We start from the raw sequence: 18,880 nt of genomic DNA, 5'->3' as shown, positions 1-18,880 counted from the left end.
TTTTCAGTTTCTTTTAATAATCGACACATTTTCGGATGGTTTCTATTGATCGGAAATCTTATAAAAGGGCTTCTAGAGGGTTTTAGAGCTCTTCTACCCACTGGTTTCATATTTATAGACAATAAGAAACTACCACCCCCAACTCTGTAGCGTCCCACATTCCTTCATTGAAAGTCGTGCGACACTGTGCCTGAGAATATTTATTTCGATACAAAATATTCACATGTTTGTTTTGGATTTATTTTGGCGTTTTGTTTTCTCTCTCCCTCATGTTGTTATTGTTGTCATGGTTGTTGCTGTTTTTATTTCTCCTAACTTTGTTGTAATTGAAAACATTCAAATGTTTATGCAAAAATATTGTACACATAAATATATTGCTGTTGTTGTTGTATTTTCTGTTTTAATAAAATAAACAACATATGGTTCACCTTCACCTACCACCACCCTCCCTCGCCAATAGAGCTCCAGCGATCTTCAAGAACCCAACTACGTCAAACATGACAAACATTTAATGTTAATTTATCTTTGCATAGATAGCAGTGAGCATTAGATCGGGTGTGTGTGTGAGCGTATGTGTGTTCAATTCACTTAAGAAATTTTAAGGAACACACCCACCCCCATTTGTTTCCCCCACTTTTGCCAATGTTTTATGATACTCTCCGTAAATGGCTAATATTTTTGAATGGTGGGTGGAGAGGGTGAGCAGCAGGCGCTTAGCAGTAGATAATAATAAATTGTATAGCATGGATTATTGATTGAAGCGATAAATTTACTGTGATGATGCTCCATTGTGGGCGCTCGCACACACATACACACACACACTCACATACACAATTTGAAATTATGATCAAAGTCAAATGGGGAATTAGAAAAGACAGACAAGAAAATTCTTTGGGGGGAATGTCTTCATATTGTTTGTCTGTTAGGAAATCTGTCTGTGACACTCGGGGGGATTTTTAATGTTCATGTGATACATAAATGGGTTAATGATTTGGAAACTTTATGGATCAGAGATTGATTGATTTTTTTGTAATAAATTGGAGATATATTTTATTTTGATACCCATGGGATGATAGTAAAAAAATCGAGGAGAAATGGGGTTCTACAAGTTTTCTCAAATTGAAGAGCTCTAAAGATCTACAATGAATCGAATATATTCTAAAGCCTTCTGTAGCCGCAATACCTTCAAGAGAACTTATATTGATATAAGCCTCTAAAAAGAATTTCTATAAATCTACAAGTAAAACATCGTATATAGTTCTACAAAAAATAAAATACCTCATATAAATGTCGATAACCTTCCTGAAATCGTCTATAGATAGAGGATTTCAAGAAGTCTTCTATACAACTTCCAAGGAACTTCTACGGATAATAGACGAATTTGCAGATGCTTCTATAGACCATCCAAAGGTATTATTTTATAGAGACCTTCCAATAATATTCTACTGATTAATATTCTACTGAAATCTTTAAATATACAAGTTTACATTTTATAGAAGATTCAGGGGTCTCCTACATAGAAAGAAGGCCTTCTAGATGTTCTCCACAAGTAGAAGGTTTCCCAGAGTAGATTTAAAAAAAGTTTAAGGTCTATGAAAAGGCGTAGATTAAAAAAAAATATTTTAAGTGATTATTTATACTCTTTCGAGTCGAGCTTGATGATCTAAGTTTTGCAATGAAAAGGAAAGCCAGGAGAAGAACCTACGTACCCACCATTATGCGACGCGTTTCTAAACGAAGGGGCTTTAATTTGGCATTCCACTTTCTTGGAGGGTTACAAACATCTGTTCAGAACATTTGCAATATGGATCCATGTTTGCTCATAGCCCCATATTAAGTACCCACCAAATTTGAGGTATTTAGATGATTGTAAGTGGATGTTTTTAGAAGGTGAAAAACATCTTTACACAAATATTTCAATGTAGGCCAATTTTTCGACATAGCTTTCGGATTAAGGTACCACCTCATTTTCGATATATTGAAGGTTATTTTTCTGCATTTTTGAACTTTACCGTAATGTTATATTTCGTCCTACAGAAAGGACAGTAAAGAAACATACGGATTCTTGAAGGGATAAATAATATTATTTCAGAGATTTTTTTCAAATAGATCCCAATTTTAAAGCCCAGTTCCATTTATCGACTTTTTGGTGGACAAACAATTAATATAGGTCCTCGTTATGACAGAAGCGTCATATCAATGCATTGCTCCCATTTTGGTACTTCGAAGATACATGCCGATTTCGTTTTCTCAATTAATGAAACGACCACTTCCAGCCAGAAACTATCACTTTGAGAGAAAAAAACTGTGAGCCGAGTCTTCATATTAGACCAAATTTGGCGGCACTATTTCGCTCCTAGCCCATGTAACGGCTTCCATAGCGGTTCAGATATTCAAACGCTTATGGCTCTGCACGCTTATACACTGCAATTTGGTGTATTGACCCACGTTAACCCTACGGTCAATAATCAAAAAAGTATACGTAGATCAATAACCGTGGTACATTTGTACCCATCCAAAGATAGCTCTGTAACTCATTAAAAAATTGGACTATCGTGAGGTTTTTTGTTTTAAATTAGTCTATACGTACTGATGTAGATGTCCAATTTTGTAATGAGTTACAGAGCTATCTATGGATGGGTACAAATGTACCACGGTTATTCATCTACGTCGGTAATAACTTTAAAAAATTCCTCAAAATTTGATCCAAATATCTCCATTATTAAAAATTTTACAGCATTTTTATTCAAAAAAAGGTACAAATGTACCCGGTTATTGACCGTAGGGTTAAATATGTACTCTTAAAAATGGCTCTGAAAGGCCTATTAAAATTATCCCTAAAATGTCCATGTTTTTGGACCTGATAGATCAATGAAAATTACTGTTAAAAATCTAAGCTGATGTCTCGGGTATTTTTTTTCAAAAGTTTTCTTAAAAAATCAGTCCTTATGATCCAGGTATTCCATGAAAAATTATTGTTACAAAAATCCACGCTTGTGGCTCTCATAGTAGTTGGAAAGTTATTTTTTTTTTCAAAATCCAGGTTTATGGTTTTGATAGTCGATGAAAATATGCTTCGAAAATCCATTAAAGAACCATTAGAAAATTATTCTTAAAAAATCAAGCTTATGGCTCCACAGTCTTTGGAAAATTATTATTAAATAGTCCACACTTTTTAAACTAATAGTCCTTGGAAAATGTTCTTAAAAACCAACGCTTATGACTCCGAAAGTCTTGAAAACATATAAATTTATGAATCTGATAGTATTTGGATTTTTTTACTAAATCCACGCTTATGGCTCTGATAGTCCTTGGAAACCCCAACTCTTAAAAATCCATGTAAACACAAGTTAGTGACCAGTTATGGTCACTGGAATGTCTTTTGTCATTTTTGCCAATTCTGTTGATGATCAAGTCAAAATCAGGTATTTATTTTGTAGCTATGCTATTTCCCGGTAAGAACCCTAAATGCCACACCAAAAATTACACTCTCTTGTTACAACTACCACTATTACTTTATCGTGACTAATAAAGTTTTTTTTTTTGCTTTTCCACAAGTCATTTAGGTTGAGCAAACAATGATACAACTTATATTCTCAGATCTTCATAGCAGTTTTTTGTTGTTAAACAAAAACATTCAATATTTACTTAAATGTTTTCGTTTTATTTCATTTCTTAACGGTCAGAATGGCACTACAAAAAAACTTTTTACTATTTAAATTAATTATTTCGCAAAATAAAAGGGGGAATTTACCGCCTTTATCTTTACACTATCTCTATTATCTACGAAATTTAAATAAATATATTTTTTAGAGATAAAGAGAAAGATGAGAAATCTTGAAATTTTGAAAACAAATTCTGGGGAATATCATTTGCAAATTTTAGTTTGAAGTGATCACAAACGTAATTTCATTAGTTGGTGTAATTTTTATTTTTTTTAACAGGAATAAAAAATATTTTTTTTAATAATTATTTTTTTTGTTTTCCAGTGATCGTTTTGTCTGCTGAACTCAATACACAATGGAAATAACAAGAATTCTCACATTACTTGGTATTGTAATAATGGCTATTATTACATTTTATGCCACACCGGCAGATGCATGCATGTGCTTACCCAGCCATCCCCAGACACATTACTGTGAAGCAGATTATGGTGAGTAAGAAATTAATTCTTTGTTTAAAAAAAAAATTAAAAAAATTTCTTTAAAAAATCGACACCTATTATAAGCTTGAAAAATAATCTTTAAAAAATCCACGCCTTTTGTAGAGCTTGAAAAATAATCTTTAAAAAATCCCCGACTTTTCTAGAGCTTGAAAAAATAATCTTTAAAAATCCATGCCTACTGAAGAGCTTGAAAAAATATTTTAATAATCCACACCTATTGTGGAGCTTGAAAATTATTTTAAATATATACGTCTACTATTGAGGTATCACAATATTTATCTCTCTTTATTCATTCTCTTTTCAGTTGCTCTCATTCGGGTAATGCGTAAATCTTCAAAATTGGTAGCTGGAAAAATTGTCTACAAGGTGGAAGTGAAGAAGTCCTACAAAGTATGTCTAACAAGTCCATCCCTATAAATGTATACATTTTAATTATACCCTTCACCACACTGTGGTGCTGAATTGAGAATAGAATTAGGTCCGGAATGATGTCTGCTAAGTTTCGTAAAAATCGGTTCAGATTTAGATATAGCTCCCATATATATGTTCGTCCGATTTAATGTGCACCAAAGTCCCTATATATCTTTCGATTTGCACGAAATTTGGCATAACGTACTGAATTGAGCCTAGAATGATGTCTGCTAAGTTTCGTGACAATCGGTCCAGATTTAGATGTAGCTCCCATATATATTTTCATCCGATTCAAGGTAAATGGGGCACCAAAGTCCCTATATATCATTCGATTTGCACGAAATTTGGCATAGGATACTGAATTAGGTCCAGAATGATGTGTACTATGTTTCGTGAAAATCGGTTCAGATTTAGATGTAGCTCCCATATATATTTTCATCCGATTTAAAGTAAATGTTGCACCAAAGTCCCTATATATCTTTCGATTTGCACGAAATTTGGCATAACGTACTGAATTGAGAATAGAGTGATGTCTGCAAAGTTTCGTGAAAATCGGTTCAGATTTAGATATAGCTCCCATATATATTTTCATCCGATTTAAGGTAAATGGGGCACCAAAGTCCCTATATATCATTCGATTTGCACGAAATTTGGCATAACGTACTGAATTGAGCCTAGAGTGATGTCTGCTATGTATCGTAAAATCGGTTTAGATTTAGATATAGCTCTCATATATAGTTTCGTCCGATTTTATGTGAATGGTGCACCAAAGTTTCTATATATCTTACGATTTGCACGAAATTTGGCATAACGTACTGAATTGAGAATATAGTGATGTCTGCCAAGTTTTGTGATAATCGGTTAAGATTTAGATATAGATCCCATATATATGTTCGTCCGATTTACGGTAAATGGTACACTGAGGTCCCTATATATCTTTCGATTTGCACGAAATTTGGCATGATGTCTGCTGAGTTTCGTGAAAATCGGTTCAGTCTTAGATATAGCTCCTATATACAGTTTTGTCCGATTTACGGTAAATGGGGCGCCAAAGTCCCTATATATCTTTCGATTTGCACGAAATTTGGCATAACGTACTGAAAAGAGCCTAGATTGATGTCTGCTAAGTTTCGTGAAAATCGGTTCAGATTTAGATATAGCTCCCATATCTAGTTTTGTCCGATTTAAGGTAAATGGGGCACCAAATTCCCTATACATCTTTCGATTTGCACGAAATTTGGTATAACGTACTGAATTGAGCATAGAATGATGTCTGCTAAGTTTCGGTCCAGATTTAGATATAGCTCCCATATAAATTGTGCACTAATGGCACAACGTTTGGCCGACCGGCACATAATTTTGTACAATGTACTGAAGTCACTATAACCTTTCGTGTGTCAAGATTTTTTTAAATCGGTTCAGATTTATATATAGCTCCTATATATACTTTCGTCCGATTTAAAGTAAATTATGCACTAAATACCCATAGCTAGGCTGGTTGACACAAGTACTGAAATTAATATAAATTAATCTCTGCAAGTTCCCTTTAAATCGGTTCCGAAATAAAGTTTCTTTTAAATCTATTTACAAAATTTAGAATAGGTTGCAGAATGGCATGTGTTGGGAATAATGTTAGTCGGTTTACTTATAGATAAAGATCGCATATTTAAGTTCGGATACATATGTATAATGTACCCAAAGTGGTGAAGGGTATCATAAAGTCGGCCCAGTCCGACTTTACTACTTTCCTTACTGATTTTTTATATATTTTATTTTTTCCAAATTTTCAGATGACCCAAGAAGGCCAACGAACCTTAAAGCATGGCCGCATTATGACTTCGGCCCACGACAGTATGTGTGGTGTTAATTTGCAGCTCGGACGTCTTTATGTAATTGCCGGCCGAGGTGATCAATTGAATATGTGTCATTATGCCAAGGAATATAAAAAGATGAGCATTATTGAGAGAACTGGATTCACCGGGGCCTATAAGAAGGGATGTGGATGTCAGGTAAGGTAGCAAAAACTATCAAAAAAATTTGAATATTGGAAATTTTGTAATAAATAAATAACTAATAATGAAAATGTGCTCTTTTTCCAGATAACTCCCTGCTTTGGAAATCGTTGCCTGGACTATGATCAGAAATCCAATGTGTGTCAATGGTCACCATTTGCTAAATGTGAAACAGACTACAGTGCATGTATGCCAGCCCGAGCCCGTTCACCCTTCAGTGTTACAGAGCCAATGCTTAAATGTCGCTGGCGAAGAACCGTCCAGTATGATGAATGTAAAATGAATCCATAAACAATAGAAGGATGTGTGATCACTTGAATCTTCATTATGTGCCAAAACATGCTACCATGTTTTACAAAAAATGCAATTGTTTGTCTATCCATTAGTTAGTAGTCGTAATGTATTTGTGTAAAATTGTATTTAATTTATTTTTATGTTTATTATTTTTTAATAGTTATGTAAGCCCAAAAAATAAGAACCAAATCGAAACAAAAAAGAGAATAAATGTAATGCGCAATATTAAATTCTACTTCCTATAATTTTTTAAGGAAAAACTTAAGACCTACATTACACGAGTATACCCTTAAATTACTACAGAACATCACATTTGTCGAAGGTTTAGGAAAAAAATCAGTTTTCTGTGAGAAGCGATGGCGAAGAATATCATCGACCCCTCATCGAATATCATCGACCCCCATTTTTTATAAATTTATTTTGGTTGTACTTACCAAATATTTTGGTGATGGGAAGAATGTCTGCTCGATTAGAGGGAAATTTTCTTTACCTAAACGGCGTTGCAGCTGCTGCAAGTGAGCAAATACCCAAGGTTTATCCTGAAATGTAAAGGAGTATATATTACTAAATTATTTTTAAATTATATTGAAATATTATATAAAAATTAGAATAGTGTGTAACAAGGTTCCACCATTAGAACTCGAAATTAGAACATTTTTATGTCCACAAATTCTGTCCGTCCATATAATTAGTTTTATATACCCAAATTAGAGATAATTTTTTTTTTTACAAATAAATATTGTTTTTACAAAACTCTTTTCTTATGTAACTAATAGTAAAATTTGATGTAGAATAATTTTGTCTTTGACTCAATACTCCTAAGATGTAGTCTTAGTGAAGATTTTGACACATTTTTACAGGGTGTTTAATTAACACTTATTGAAGCCAACAAATAATTTTTTGCTAATATTGTTGATTTTATACATAGTTTAGATTAGTACATAGTTTATTTTGAGACTCATAGTGATTTGACGTAGAATATTTTATTCCTTGACACTAGTATTTTTATTGTCTGAAATTGACGTCTATGTGTCTCGTACCATCGCTTGTTACCGTGATACGTGGACGGAAGAAAACAGCAACATCAGCAGAAATGGTTCGAAAAGTAAAGAAGCGGCTTGATCGAAACCCGCGTCGCAGTGGTCGAAAAATGGCTCGTGAGCTGAACATATCGCAATATTCCATTCGGTAAATATTGAAAAATGAGCTCGGGGTAAAGCCATTGAAATTTCAAAAAGTGCAAGAACTTACAACGCAACAGAAAGAAAATAGACTTAAAAGAGCTAAAGAATTGTTTTGCTTGGCCAAAAGTGGTGAAGTGCGATATTTGGTTTTCTCCGATCAGAAAACATTCGTTGTCCAGCAGCTTGTAAACAAACAAAATGATCATGTTTACTTGCCAAAGAGATGAGCAGAAAATGTGCACCTTTGGTTGGCCACCAGAACTCAAGCGCCGGCCATGGTGATGATGTGGGCCGCCATAACAGCCGATGGTCGCTCTCCGCTCGTATTAATCCAGCATGGCATCAGAATAAATTCCGAATATTATCGCAAAAATATTCTGGAGGGTGTATTAAAGCCTTGGGCACGCAAACATTTTGGCCACAGACCTTGGACATTCCAACAGCACTCAGAACCATCGCACTCATCACGCGCCACCCATGAATGGTTACAAAATGAGGTTCCTCGCTTCATTTCCAGCGCACAATGGCCACCAAAATCTCCGGATATCAATCCGTTGGACTATTGTGTCTGGAGTATTTTGGAAAGCAAAGTTGGCACTAAAAATACCAAAGTGTCGATCACCTCAAGAAAACGCTTTGCCGGGAATGGGCCAAAATACCGCAGAGCAACATTCGGGCAACATGTGACGGTTTCATTGAAGGCCATAATTCGTGCCAAAGGAGTCCAATTCGTACAAATCTAAACTTATTCTAAAATTTGATGCTATTTTCGACATTTTTTGCTTTCATTCAATAAAATTTAAAAAAAAAAAAAATTAAAAATTATGGCGTTTGACTTTGTTGCAGTTTTTTATCTCACCCTGTATATTCGGTATATATAAATATATATAATGAATTCTCTTGTTCAATGAGATGTACTAAAATTTGATGGAGAATATGTTTATCCTTTATACCATACTTCTAAAACGACATATAGTGACAGAAAATTGACACGAACTCAGAATAAGATCGGGTTTAACCCTAAAATGAGTTTTCATATTTTTTAAGATTTTTGACGTGGATTTTTAGACTGATTTTTTAATTTTTGGTCTATTCCGAGACTTATAGTAAAACGTTATTACGAACATTTTTGTAGAAAATTCTGACCTTCTATAAACCTATTTTAGTGACTTTTCAATCATTTCTGGAAAAAGGGGACGGAATAGACCCCTTCAGAGGATCGACTGAGTGTTTACTTATTAGACAAAAATATTCTTTACAATTATATAAGTAAAAATGCCAAAGAAATACCATATACCTAAAATGCAAGGATTTATTCCTAATCCGAATATTTTCAAATGTCTTGGAAATGATAAATATTGCCAAACCTTTTTAGGTCACCTCCCGAAGTAAAGTTTCAAAAGGCCGATACACATGCCTTCTATTTGTAGCCCCTCTAACATATATATTTTTGAATTTCCCGATAATTATAAAAAAATTTACATTTTTTGCACAGTGTTAGAAAGTAAATGTCTCATTATTACACCCTTTATCACAAGGGCAAGGGTATGTGGGCGACTACACATAATTCTGTTTTATTAATCAAAGGGTTTAAAAATATTCTTAAAAAGTGCAAGTCTTCGACTAATGCTTGTATTAGTTTCGTTAATGTTTCGTGATTTGTTCTGCTATATAGATGAATGATCTTCTGTAGCCTGTCCTAGGTGATGGGGCTGCCATCTATCGTTGCATAGAATCAACACCCTTCATTCATTTTCTGCAGTCGTCAATGTCCTATTTATTTAATGTTGCTAATTTCCTTTGGGAACATTTGCAGGTCTTCAATTAGAGCTTGTTTTAATTTCGATAATGTTGCAACATCCTTCTTGAATTTTCTGTCTTTTTTTGGTGTTGTCATTTCCCTCTGGGTGGCGGTACAACTTGCCACTCCTATTTTGATACTCTTTAAAATTGAATGTCTTCGATTGGGACTTGTTTTAGTTTCTTTTTTCAGCTATATAGATGAATGTCCTAGTTGATGGGGCTGCCATCTATCGTTGCATAGAAATAACAAGCCGAACTATTCAAGACTGGTGGTCAGATGCTGGTAAGGATGCTAGAGGAAAGCATGGCCAATGATTGGAACCTCAGCATCCTGTGTCCCGTAAAAAAGGAGACAAGGCGATATGTGTCAACCATAGAGGAATAAGTCTCTTTCCCATTGTATAGAAAGTGCTATCCTGGTTTTTCAAAAATCCTACTTGAAAAAGGTCATACGAGAGGCAAAGGTGAACAGAAATGACACTCTGTACACCAAACAACACATGTTACTCGCCTACGCCGATGACATCGATATAATGGGTCGAACATTGCGAGCGGTAACAGCCACCTTTGAACAAATTGAAAAGGAGTCTGCCAAAGTGTGTCTGGCAGTAAACGGTGAGAAGACCAAGCTGATGGTATCAACGCGCAAGACGTCTAGTAGACTCGGACCAACTGCGGAACTTGAGAACTACGGCTTCGAGGTAGTTAAAGACTTTATATACCTTGGTATCGCCATAAATAAAACAAATGACATCAGTTTTGAAATTCGGAGAAGGATTGTGATGGCCAACAGATGCTACTATGGTCTAAGTAAGCAGTTTAAAAACAAGGCCAAACAAGGCCAGACCAAACTCACACTTTACAAGACGCTGATACTACCCGTGCTATTATATGGATCAGAAGCATGGGTACTTGCGCAAGCAGATGAGACAGCTCTTGGGGTGTTTGAGAGAAAAATTCGCCGAAAGATCTACGGGCCGATCTGCGTCGACGGTGAATATCGGCGTCGAATGAACCATGAGCTTTACAATTTATACGCGGACATCGACATAGTCAGTCGTATTTAGCTGCAGCGACTACGTTGGCTAGGCCATGTTGTTCGGATGAATGAAAATGCCCCAGCTCAAAAGGCATATAAAAATGAGCCTACTGATGGTTCCCGTAGAAGGGGAAGGCCACGAATTAGATGGAAAGACCAAGTAGAAAACAACATCTTGGGACGTGGTCTTCCAAATTGGTGGACTTGCGCACAAGACCGACGCGCTTGGAAATCTTTTTTAAGCTCTGCTTATGGAACAACCGTTCTGTAACAAGCCAGCTAAGTAAGTAAGTAAAACATATTATGGTATAACTTCCATAACCGGGTTTATACCTCTATTGAATGAGTATCAGACTAAAAGTAAACCACCTCTTTTTCATACACAGGGACTCTTGGAATTGCTTTTTTTTTTTTTACACAAAAGTCCAAATCCGTGTGACGAGCTAAATATTCATCAAAACATGTCTTGCTTATGTGTTGAGCATGTCCCCTACATGGTATAGTTTTAGTCATAAATCTTCTTTGGCCAGAGCCGTACTTACATGTACTACTACTCTTTACTATGAAGTGAAATACCAAAAATCGATCGGGACATTTATACGAGGCCTTTGTCATGGCTTTATTGCTGTCGGGGGGAAAATGAACTACATTCAATGAGTTCGGAAAATTGAGGTAGCACCTTAAACATACCGAAAAATAGGCGTGACTTATGTTGAAAATATTCCGTGAAGAAGTTCCGAGGTCAATTAACACAGTCACATTGTAATGCTAAAATATAGTCACTTCGTTTGGAAAATATGCCTAGCACTATTAAAATACTTATAAAGTATCTGGGGGCTATAAAGAAATATATTCCCATAATGTGAAGCGTCTTAACAATTTAGGGGTAGGATCTTTAATAGCTGCTCATGCATGGAAACTAATGCCCGTGGTTCTGCGTTCTCTTTTTTTTATGTCATTTCATATGGGGGATTCTCAGTTAACCTCCCACGCTTAAGAAATACGAAGCACCCCTGGCCTTGAATAATAATACATATCAACAGGCTGGATATTTATATGTGTGCTATACCCGGATATCGACTGATGTTTTTTGAGACAACTCTGTTGAAAAACATGTCTAAAGTCCTAAAAACAACGCCAATTTGAGATGGAACGATATTGATAATTTTTTTGGTAGGAAAATTAAAAACCCAAGGAGTTCCATAAAATCGTAAATGCTGTCTATTGGGTTGAAAATATGTCTGAGATTCTGAAAATACCGAAATATAAAGTACCGTTATAAAGAAAATAGAATATCATGCCCAAAATAGCGAAAAAGGCAGTTCTTATTTTATTGGGGAATACCACGAAATTTTGGCCAATATTGATATTTTAATTTGAAATATTTATACATTAGCAGAATCCAAAATATGCAGACATTTTTGAGGCTATCCTAAAAAGTAGACTAATGTTTTGCATTTGGTACCCATAGAGAACCCCAAATATCAGATTAGGGGCAATTCACTTCAAATGTTTGAACCATTCGTCAAAAAAAATAATAATAGGAGGTCCTGTTAGGGAGCTGTAGAAATTTATATGCAAAGCTCGATCTTAAATATTGGGGGGGCTCTATCTTAATTTCAAAAGACAGACGTACATGGATAAATCGGATTCCCGGAGGTCAAAGGTCAGTCGACACAAAAACCTGCCGATTGCGCCCTTGAAATGCGAATAAATGATTCGAAATGTGCCACAGAAAAAAGTGACACACTAGCAAAGATAACTGTTTCCGAACACCGAGATCTTAAATCAGACGATCTCACGCCAGACGAATTATACAAAAGTTCATGGAAGTGAAATACCCCCTCTATGAATTTAATGTAGGTTAGTACAGGGTTGCCCATATTCCACGGCAACGGCAACCTGGCAACGCCATAACTTTTGACATAGATGTCACACCGCTTAATGACATACCGCGTTTGAAGCGTCAGTCCAAGCAGATTTTTACCATGAACCAATACACGCCACGCGAGCGCTCTGAAATAGTTGAAATTTATATTCAACAGAAGAAGTCAATTGTGAAAACTCAACGTGCTTTTAAAACATTAAAAAATGTGAGAAGTGCGCCTTCTAAGAACACCATTAAGCGTTTATACGAAAAATTTTCGACTGGTAAGGCTCATTTTAATCCGAAGAGGCCATATAAAAGTCGACCAAGGCGATCGGCTGAGAATATCGCTGCCGTACGAGCCAGTGTTGATAGGTCTCCAAGAACATCCCAAAAACGCCGTTCTCAGCAGTTGGGCATGGCTCGGTCCACTTTACAACGGATTATTCGCATTGATTTGCATTTGTTCCCGTACAAAATTCAATTGACGCAAAGAATGTTGCCTGCAGACAAGCCTCGTCGATTGTAATGGACCCAAAGAGTCATCGAAATGGCCAAAGATGACGAGCAATTTTGGAACAAAATTATCATGTCCAATGAAGCCCATTTCACATTGAATGGGACTGTAAATAAGCAAAATTGCCGTTTTTACGCCAATGATTCAAGAAGTGACTCTTCATGACGAAAAAGTCACAGTTTGACGTTAGTGCGAAAACGGTCATTGGGCCGTGCTGTTACCATCTATCAGGAGCGTTATCGCGACATGATGACCAATTTTGTGATGCCAATTATTCGTCGAAAGCGTATGAGGCAGTTCTGGTTTCAACAAGACGTCGCTCCACCGCACACAAGAGCTCAAGGACAAGATTCGTAAAGAAATAGCCGCTATTTCGGCCGAAATGTTGGCAAAAACGATGGAAAATGCAGCAAAAAGGGCACAATACGTCATCAACGCCAGAGGCGGAGATATCATATTCAAAAATTGATGTAAACATAGCTACTTAGAACAAATTAAATGATTAACCGCCAAATTTTTATTTTTTTTTCTTTGATTAAAAAAAAAAACATGGATCCGTTGAAAATGGGCAACCCTGTACTGAGGTAATAAAAGGAGTGGATAGATGATAGAAACATTCAAAAAAAAAAAAAACTGGAACAATACGGTTACTCACTTCGTGAGCACCTGTCAGACTAACGGACATTTGCAAATTGACCCAAATTGACTGAAAATGGGGTTTGAAATCAATATTTCGATGAAGTACATTTTCATACCTTCAGCTTTATGGCTAATGTCGAATTTCAGAACTTTTGTACTCTTGGAGCGAGCTCTGGTACTGGTTTGTGTATGTAAAATGTGGTGTAGTTGAAGTTGAAGTTGGAATGTTTATGGCGACAGATGTTGTTGTAGAACATCTCTAAATAGTATATCCCATATAAGCTCATTTATATTGAAACTCATTCGTCCGAAAATCATTGGGGATAGTGGTTTTCTTGTCAGGGTTTAAACCCCATTATAGCTTTCTAACTTTGTTGTACACTTATATAATTTATCTGGTCGACAATTATCATTTTGTCAGTCATCTATAGATAAGTTTGTACAAACCTCTGCCTACGGAAAAATTCCTATTTAATTCCCTGTGAATTAAAAATAATTCGAATAAATCGAAATCTTACCTGAAATTGGTAAATCGAATGCAATGAATTGATGCTGGGCACTCCACCGTATTTCAAGCCCAGAATTGTTGAACGATAATCATTAGCACCGTCACGTGGTGGCTGGCGGATAAGAACAAAATCTGGTCGGAACATGCGAGGGATCTGTTAAGAAAAATACAAATATTTACAAATTTTATATATATTGAAATACCCATCAAACTAATTTTAAACAACTTACCCTAGAATCACCACGATGTACTTCCATTGTTACTACCGGTCCAGATTCTGCGCTGGCGTGAAGGGTTATGTCCTATAAATACCCACACACATTTACATAAAATTAATATTATATATTATCAAAAAAAGTAGTTTAGCTTACCCTAAACTCCGCCTGTTCCACGCGTATATCATAATCGCCATGCAAACGTTTGCCACGGAAATATTTCGACCAATCTGTATTGTGGTCATCGAGCACCAATAGCGTAAAATATTTATCCTTGTTAAAGGCTGGAGCACGTGTTGCGCTTTGCACCGCAGCACCTTTGGATTGTATTCGGGAGTGAGTGTGTGGGTGGTTGTTTTTTTGTGAAATTTATGAAAAATAATGATTAGTGAATATTTATGTTAAATATATATTGAAATTGCACACCAAGGTTATGGGCTTGGGCTCACAACATGCATTTTGTATTTTTTGTTATGTTATTTGGAGTAAGGTAGGCATTCAAATAAAGAGACCTTCGGGATATTTTATGTTGAGAGAAAACTCGTTTTTCTTAACACCGGCTATAAATTTTAATATGTATATTGAATAATATATAAGGTAATAAACAAATATTAAAAAATATAAATATTTAGATTAATCTTAAATATTTGACATATAGGAAGCTACTAGAATTAATTCAATGCGATTATTTGATTTATATTGCTCTCGGATCATTACTGTATGACTTTTTTGTGTGAAGCAAAAGTTGTAATATTAAAAAGGGTATAAAATGCAATTATTCATGTTGACACAATGTTGATTTTTGAAAGGACAACAAATTTAACTGAAGCAAAAACATAGATTGGCGACAAGTTTCCGGACACTATCCCATGAAAATCAATTATCAACGATTTATATGGTAGGTTTAAACGGGTGAAATAAACAGTGAGCGGTGTAAAGCGTTGGAAACATAACATTAGAAATATGGGTTTCCTTTGGACCAAATACGGTTCTGAAAATTTGGAGTAGATTTACAAATGTCGCAAGATAACTCTAGAAAAGAATAATCGATTTCATCCAAACTTTGCACATCTTATTATTTCTTCCACACTTAGTTCAAGTTCAAAGATGGCAAATATCGATCAACTCCTTCAGGTACCTCCCACACAAAATGGTAGCCAAACGTTGTACAAGCTATTATCTTTATCAAGCCTAGATCAAGTTTGAAGATGGGACCCATTGGTCCACTCCTTCTTCTGACCACAAAATGGTCAACATTTTCAATATTTATACATCCAATATCAGGCGAATGGAATCTCCGATTTGAACCAAACTTTGCACAACCTATTATCTTTACGAAGTCTAGAGGAGTCCGAAGTTGGGACTCATCTGCCCTTTCCTCTGGTACCTCCCCCAAAAAGCGTCAATATTATATAATTTATCAATTTAAATCTGAAGCATCTTTGATAAACCATAGGGTGAGGGTATAATCTGCCGGCAACACTGATTGACACTTTTTTACTTGTTAGAATTTACTTCAAAAGCGACTTCTACAACATTTGGACTACTATGTTCTTAAATTATTGGGGAGATACCAGTCCAAAAAAGTTCTTCATCGCATTATAATTCCACTTAAAGGAAATGTATGGACCACTCAGGTACTCCTTTAGCTTTATATAAAAATAGGAAGGATACCTTTTTATGATTCCGGGATCAGTGCGGTCTCAATAAAATTTGAGAACCTAAGTTGTGCCACACAATGGAACAATTTTACTTAGGAAAAAGCCTCCAACTGTCCGAAATTCCATAAGGGTGTTGGTTTGTATCTGTAACCATTACTGGCTTCGGTTACCTCTAGTTGGTGTACATATTGCACGGAGTTTTCTACCGACGATCTGTTTACGTCCGAGGGAATAACGTCTTAGATACCTTGATGAGAATAGCTGAAGTCCTGGTAAGTGGCGGAGGTATGGAAGGAATAACACGTCAAATATCATGTCAGCAGGAACTGTGTGGTCCTTAACACATTATGTTTTTTGGACGTGATCGTCATCTGGACACAACTCCTTGCATTTTGGAGAGCAGTATTAGGTCGGGCTTTTTGATCGGGCTACTGAAATCTTAGGTGCTCAACCAATTGGACGTGTTACGGGCTGTAGTCCTTTTTTGAAATAAAAAATACAACTATAGTCCTTAATTTATACAGGTGTTCTGCGGACAGAATCCTTCTACAGACCTTCAATAGAAATAATACCTTTTATAGGTCTTCTATACAGGTTATCTCTAGATATCGCTTATTCTATTTATAAATTGGCGAATTTTCACAACTTATGGTTTAACCACCATAAATGATCTACAGAAGAAACTCGAGACCTTGAAAAGGTGTTATACTTATTTTTTGTATTGTATTATTTTATTGTATTATACCCTAACATAAATTAAATACATAGACAATATACATCTGACCCAGCTTATATGCCAATCTACACATATTCTTGCAGATTTTTATATTTGTCTTTATAAAATTTCTACTTCTAGAATCTATTGCAGATTTTTTTTGTTATTCATCCATCGTCAGAAGTCCTTTAGGAGTTGATCTTAACACCTACATAATCTTCTTAAATGATCAGTCTGCTGTAGCCTGTCCTAGGTGAGGGGGAAGCCGACATCTATCGTTTCCTAGAAATATCCCCTAATTGCACTGTGTGTAGTGGTTGGGGTCTTTGCTTATTAAGTGTTGCTATTTTAATCTGGGTGGAGCTATCTTCATCTATAAAGGAGAGACGCATGGACGGACGGACACGTATATCTACTCAGCTAGTCAAGATACGACGATCGGTGTACGAAACTGGGTCTAGGAAAAGGAATTGTTCAAGTCGACTGGTTAATTATTTCATTAATCTTTGTATTTTTATTATAGCTGAGTACATGATTGGTCTCCTGTAGCCTGTCCTAGGTGATGGGGACTGACATCTACCTTTTTTCCCTAGAAACAAAACCTAATTGTGCTTTATGTATTGGTTGGGGTCTTTGCTTATTTAGTGTTTCCATTTATCTCTGTGTGGCGCTATCTCCATCTATTTTCCTTCTATAATTGCCAGATGTTCGGTGTATTACATTGGTTCTAGGACCAAGGAATTTTCCAGCCGGCTGGTTAATGGTTTCGTTAATCTTTATTTTTTATTTTAGCTAAGTAGATTATTGGTCTGTTGTAGTCTAGGTTATGGGACTGCTATCTATAGTTTCCTAGAAACAAAACATAATTGAGCCTTGTGCTTATTAGTGTTGCCATTTTCATCTTGGTGGCGCTATCTCCTTCTATTCCTCATGATTTAAGGCCGGAATTGGTTCTTAGAATGTCAGGAAGCCTTCCAATGCATTCTATTATCTCTATGGCTCTTTTTACAAATATTCAAAAACCACTTATAATAGTTAATTGTTTCGTTAATATTTGTTTTTTATTCTGGCTAAGTATATCATTTGTCTGCAGTAGCCTGTAATATAGGTTATGGGGCTGCCATCTATCGTTTCTAGGCATTTTTCTTTTGGTGGCGCTATCTTCTTCTATAATGGACAGACGGACATAAATATCTACATCGACTCAACTAGTCGACAATCGGTGTATTGAATTGGATCTAGGGCCAAGGAATTGCCCAGGTCGACAAGGTAATTGTTTCGTTAATATTTGTCTTTTTGATTCTACCTATGTAGATTATTGTTCTGCTGTAGCCTTAGTTATGAGTGTCCCATCTATAGTCTTAGTTATGAGTCTGCCATCTATATTTGACTAGAAACAACACCTAGTGGTTGGGTTCTTTGTTTTAAATCTTGACATTTGTCTCTTGGTGACGCTATCTCCTTCTACCCCTTGGTTTGTATTGTACTCATAAGTGGAAACCGGGGATGGTTCTTAGAATGTAAGGGGTCGTCTAGGAGATTCTCCATGACCCCTTTTACAAATATTCGAAAACCAGTTATAGAAATTATCCACCTCCAATGGATAATGGTTCCGTTAAACTTTGTTTAGTTTTAATCCAGCTACATATGTGATTGGTCTGCTGCAGTCTATCCTAGGTGATGAGGGTGACATCTATCATTATCTAGAAAACTTGTTTCTGTAAATCTTGTGCAGTGATTGGAGTCTTTGCTTATTTAGTATTGTCATTGCCATATTTTGTATTATCCTCATTGATGTCGAGGTTGGTTATTTGAATGTCGGGGTCATTCTAATGCATCTCATCTGGAGG

At 35.8% G+C, this 18,880-nt stretch overlaps 2 protein-coding genes across 2 annotated transcripts in view; one reads left to right on the top strand and one right to left on the bottom strand.

Annotated features, from left to right (window-relative positions):
- The window catches only part of LOC133334976 (synapsin), a 60,925-nt gene that overhangs the window by 30,527 nt on the left and 11,518 nt on the right, over nt 1–18,880 (bottom strand). The window contains exons 4-7 of the mRNA XM_061543290.1: nt 14,811–14,971; nt 14,670–14,741; nt 14,450–14,593; nt 7,317–7,421 (exon numbers count right to left, since the gene is read on the bottom strand). Coding sequence (XP_061399274.1) covers nt 7,317–7,421; nt 14,450–14,593; nt 14,670–14,741; nt 14,811–14,971 — 482 coding nt within the window. The remainder of the gene's footprint in view (nt 1–7,316; nt 7,422–14,449; nt 14,594–14,669; nt 14,742–14,810; nt 14,972–18,880) is intronic.
- On the top strand, nt 4,021–6,879 carry LOC133334933 (tissue inhibitor of metalloproteinase-like). Its single transcript, XM_061543248.1, has 4 exons — nt 4,021–4,153; nt 4,470–4,555; nt 6,367–6,585; nt 6,676–6,879. The coding sequence occupies exons 1-4, from the start codon at nt 4,021–4,023 to the stop codon at nt 6,877–6,879; spliced, it is 642 nt and encodes a 213-aa protein (XP_061399232.1).

The sequence above is a fragment of the Musca vetustissima genome, unplaced genomic scaffold, assembly GCF_032173495.1.
Source record: "Musca vetustissima isolate MV318-11 ecotype Yass unplaced genomic scaffold, APGP_CSIRO_Mvet_v1 utg21078, whole genome shotgun sequence".
NCBI classification, from domain to species: Eukaryota; Metazoa; Arthropoda; class Insecta; order Diptera; family Muscidae; genus Musca; species Musca vetustissima.
The sequence above is the reverse complement of the archived record's forward strand: the minus strand, read 5'-3'. Positions and strand labels throughout refer to the sequence as shown.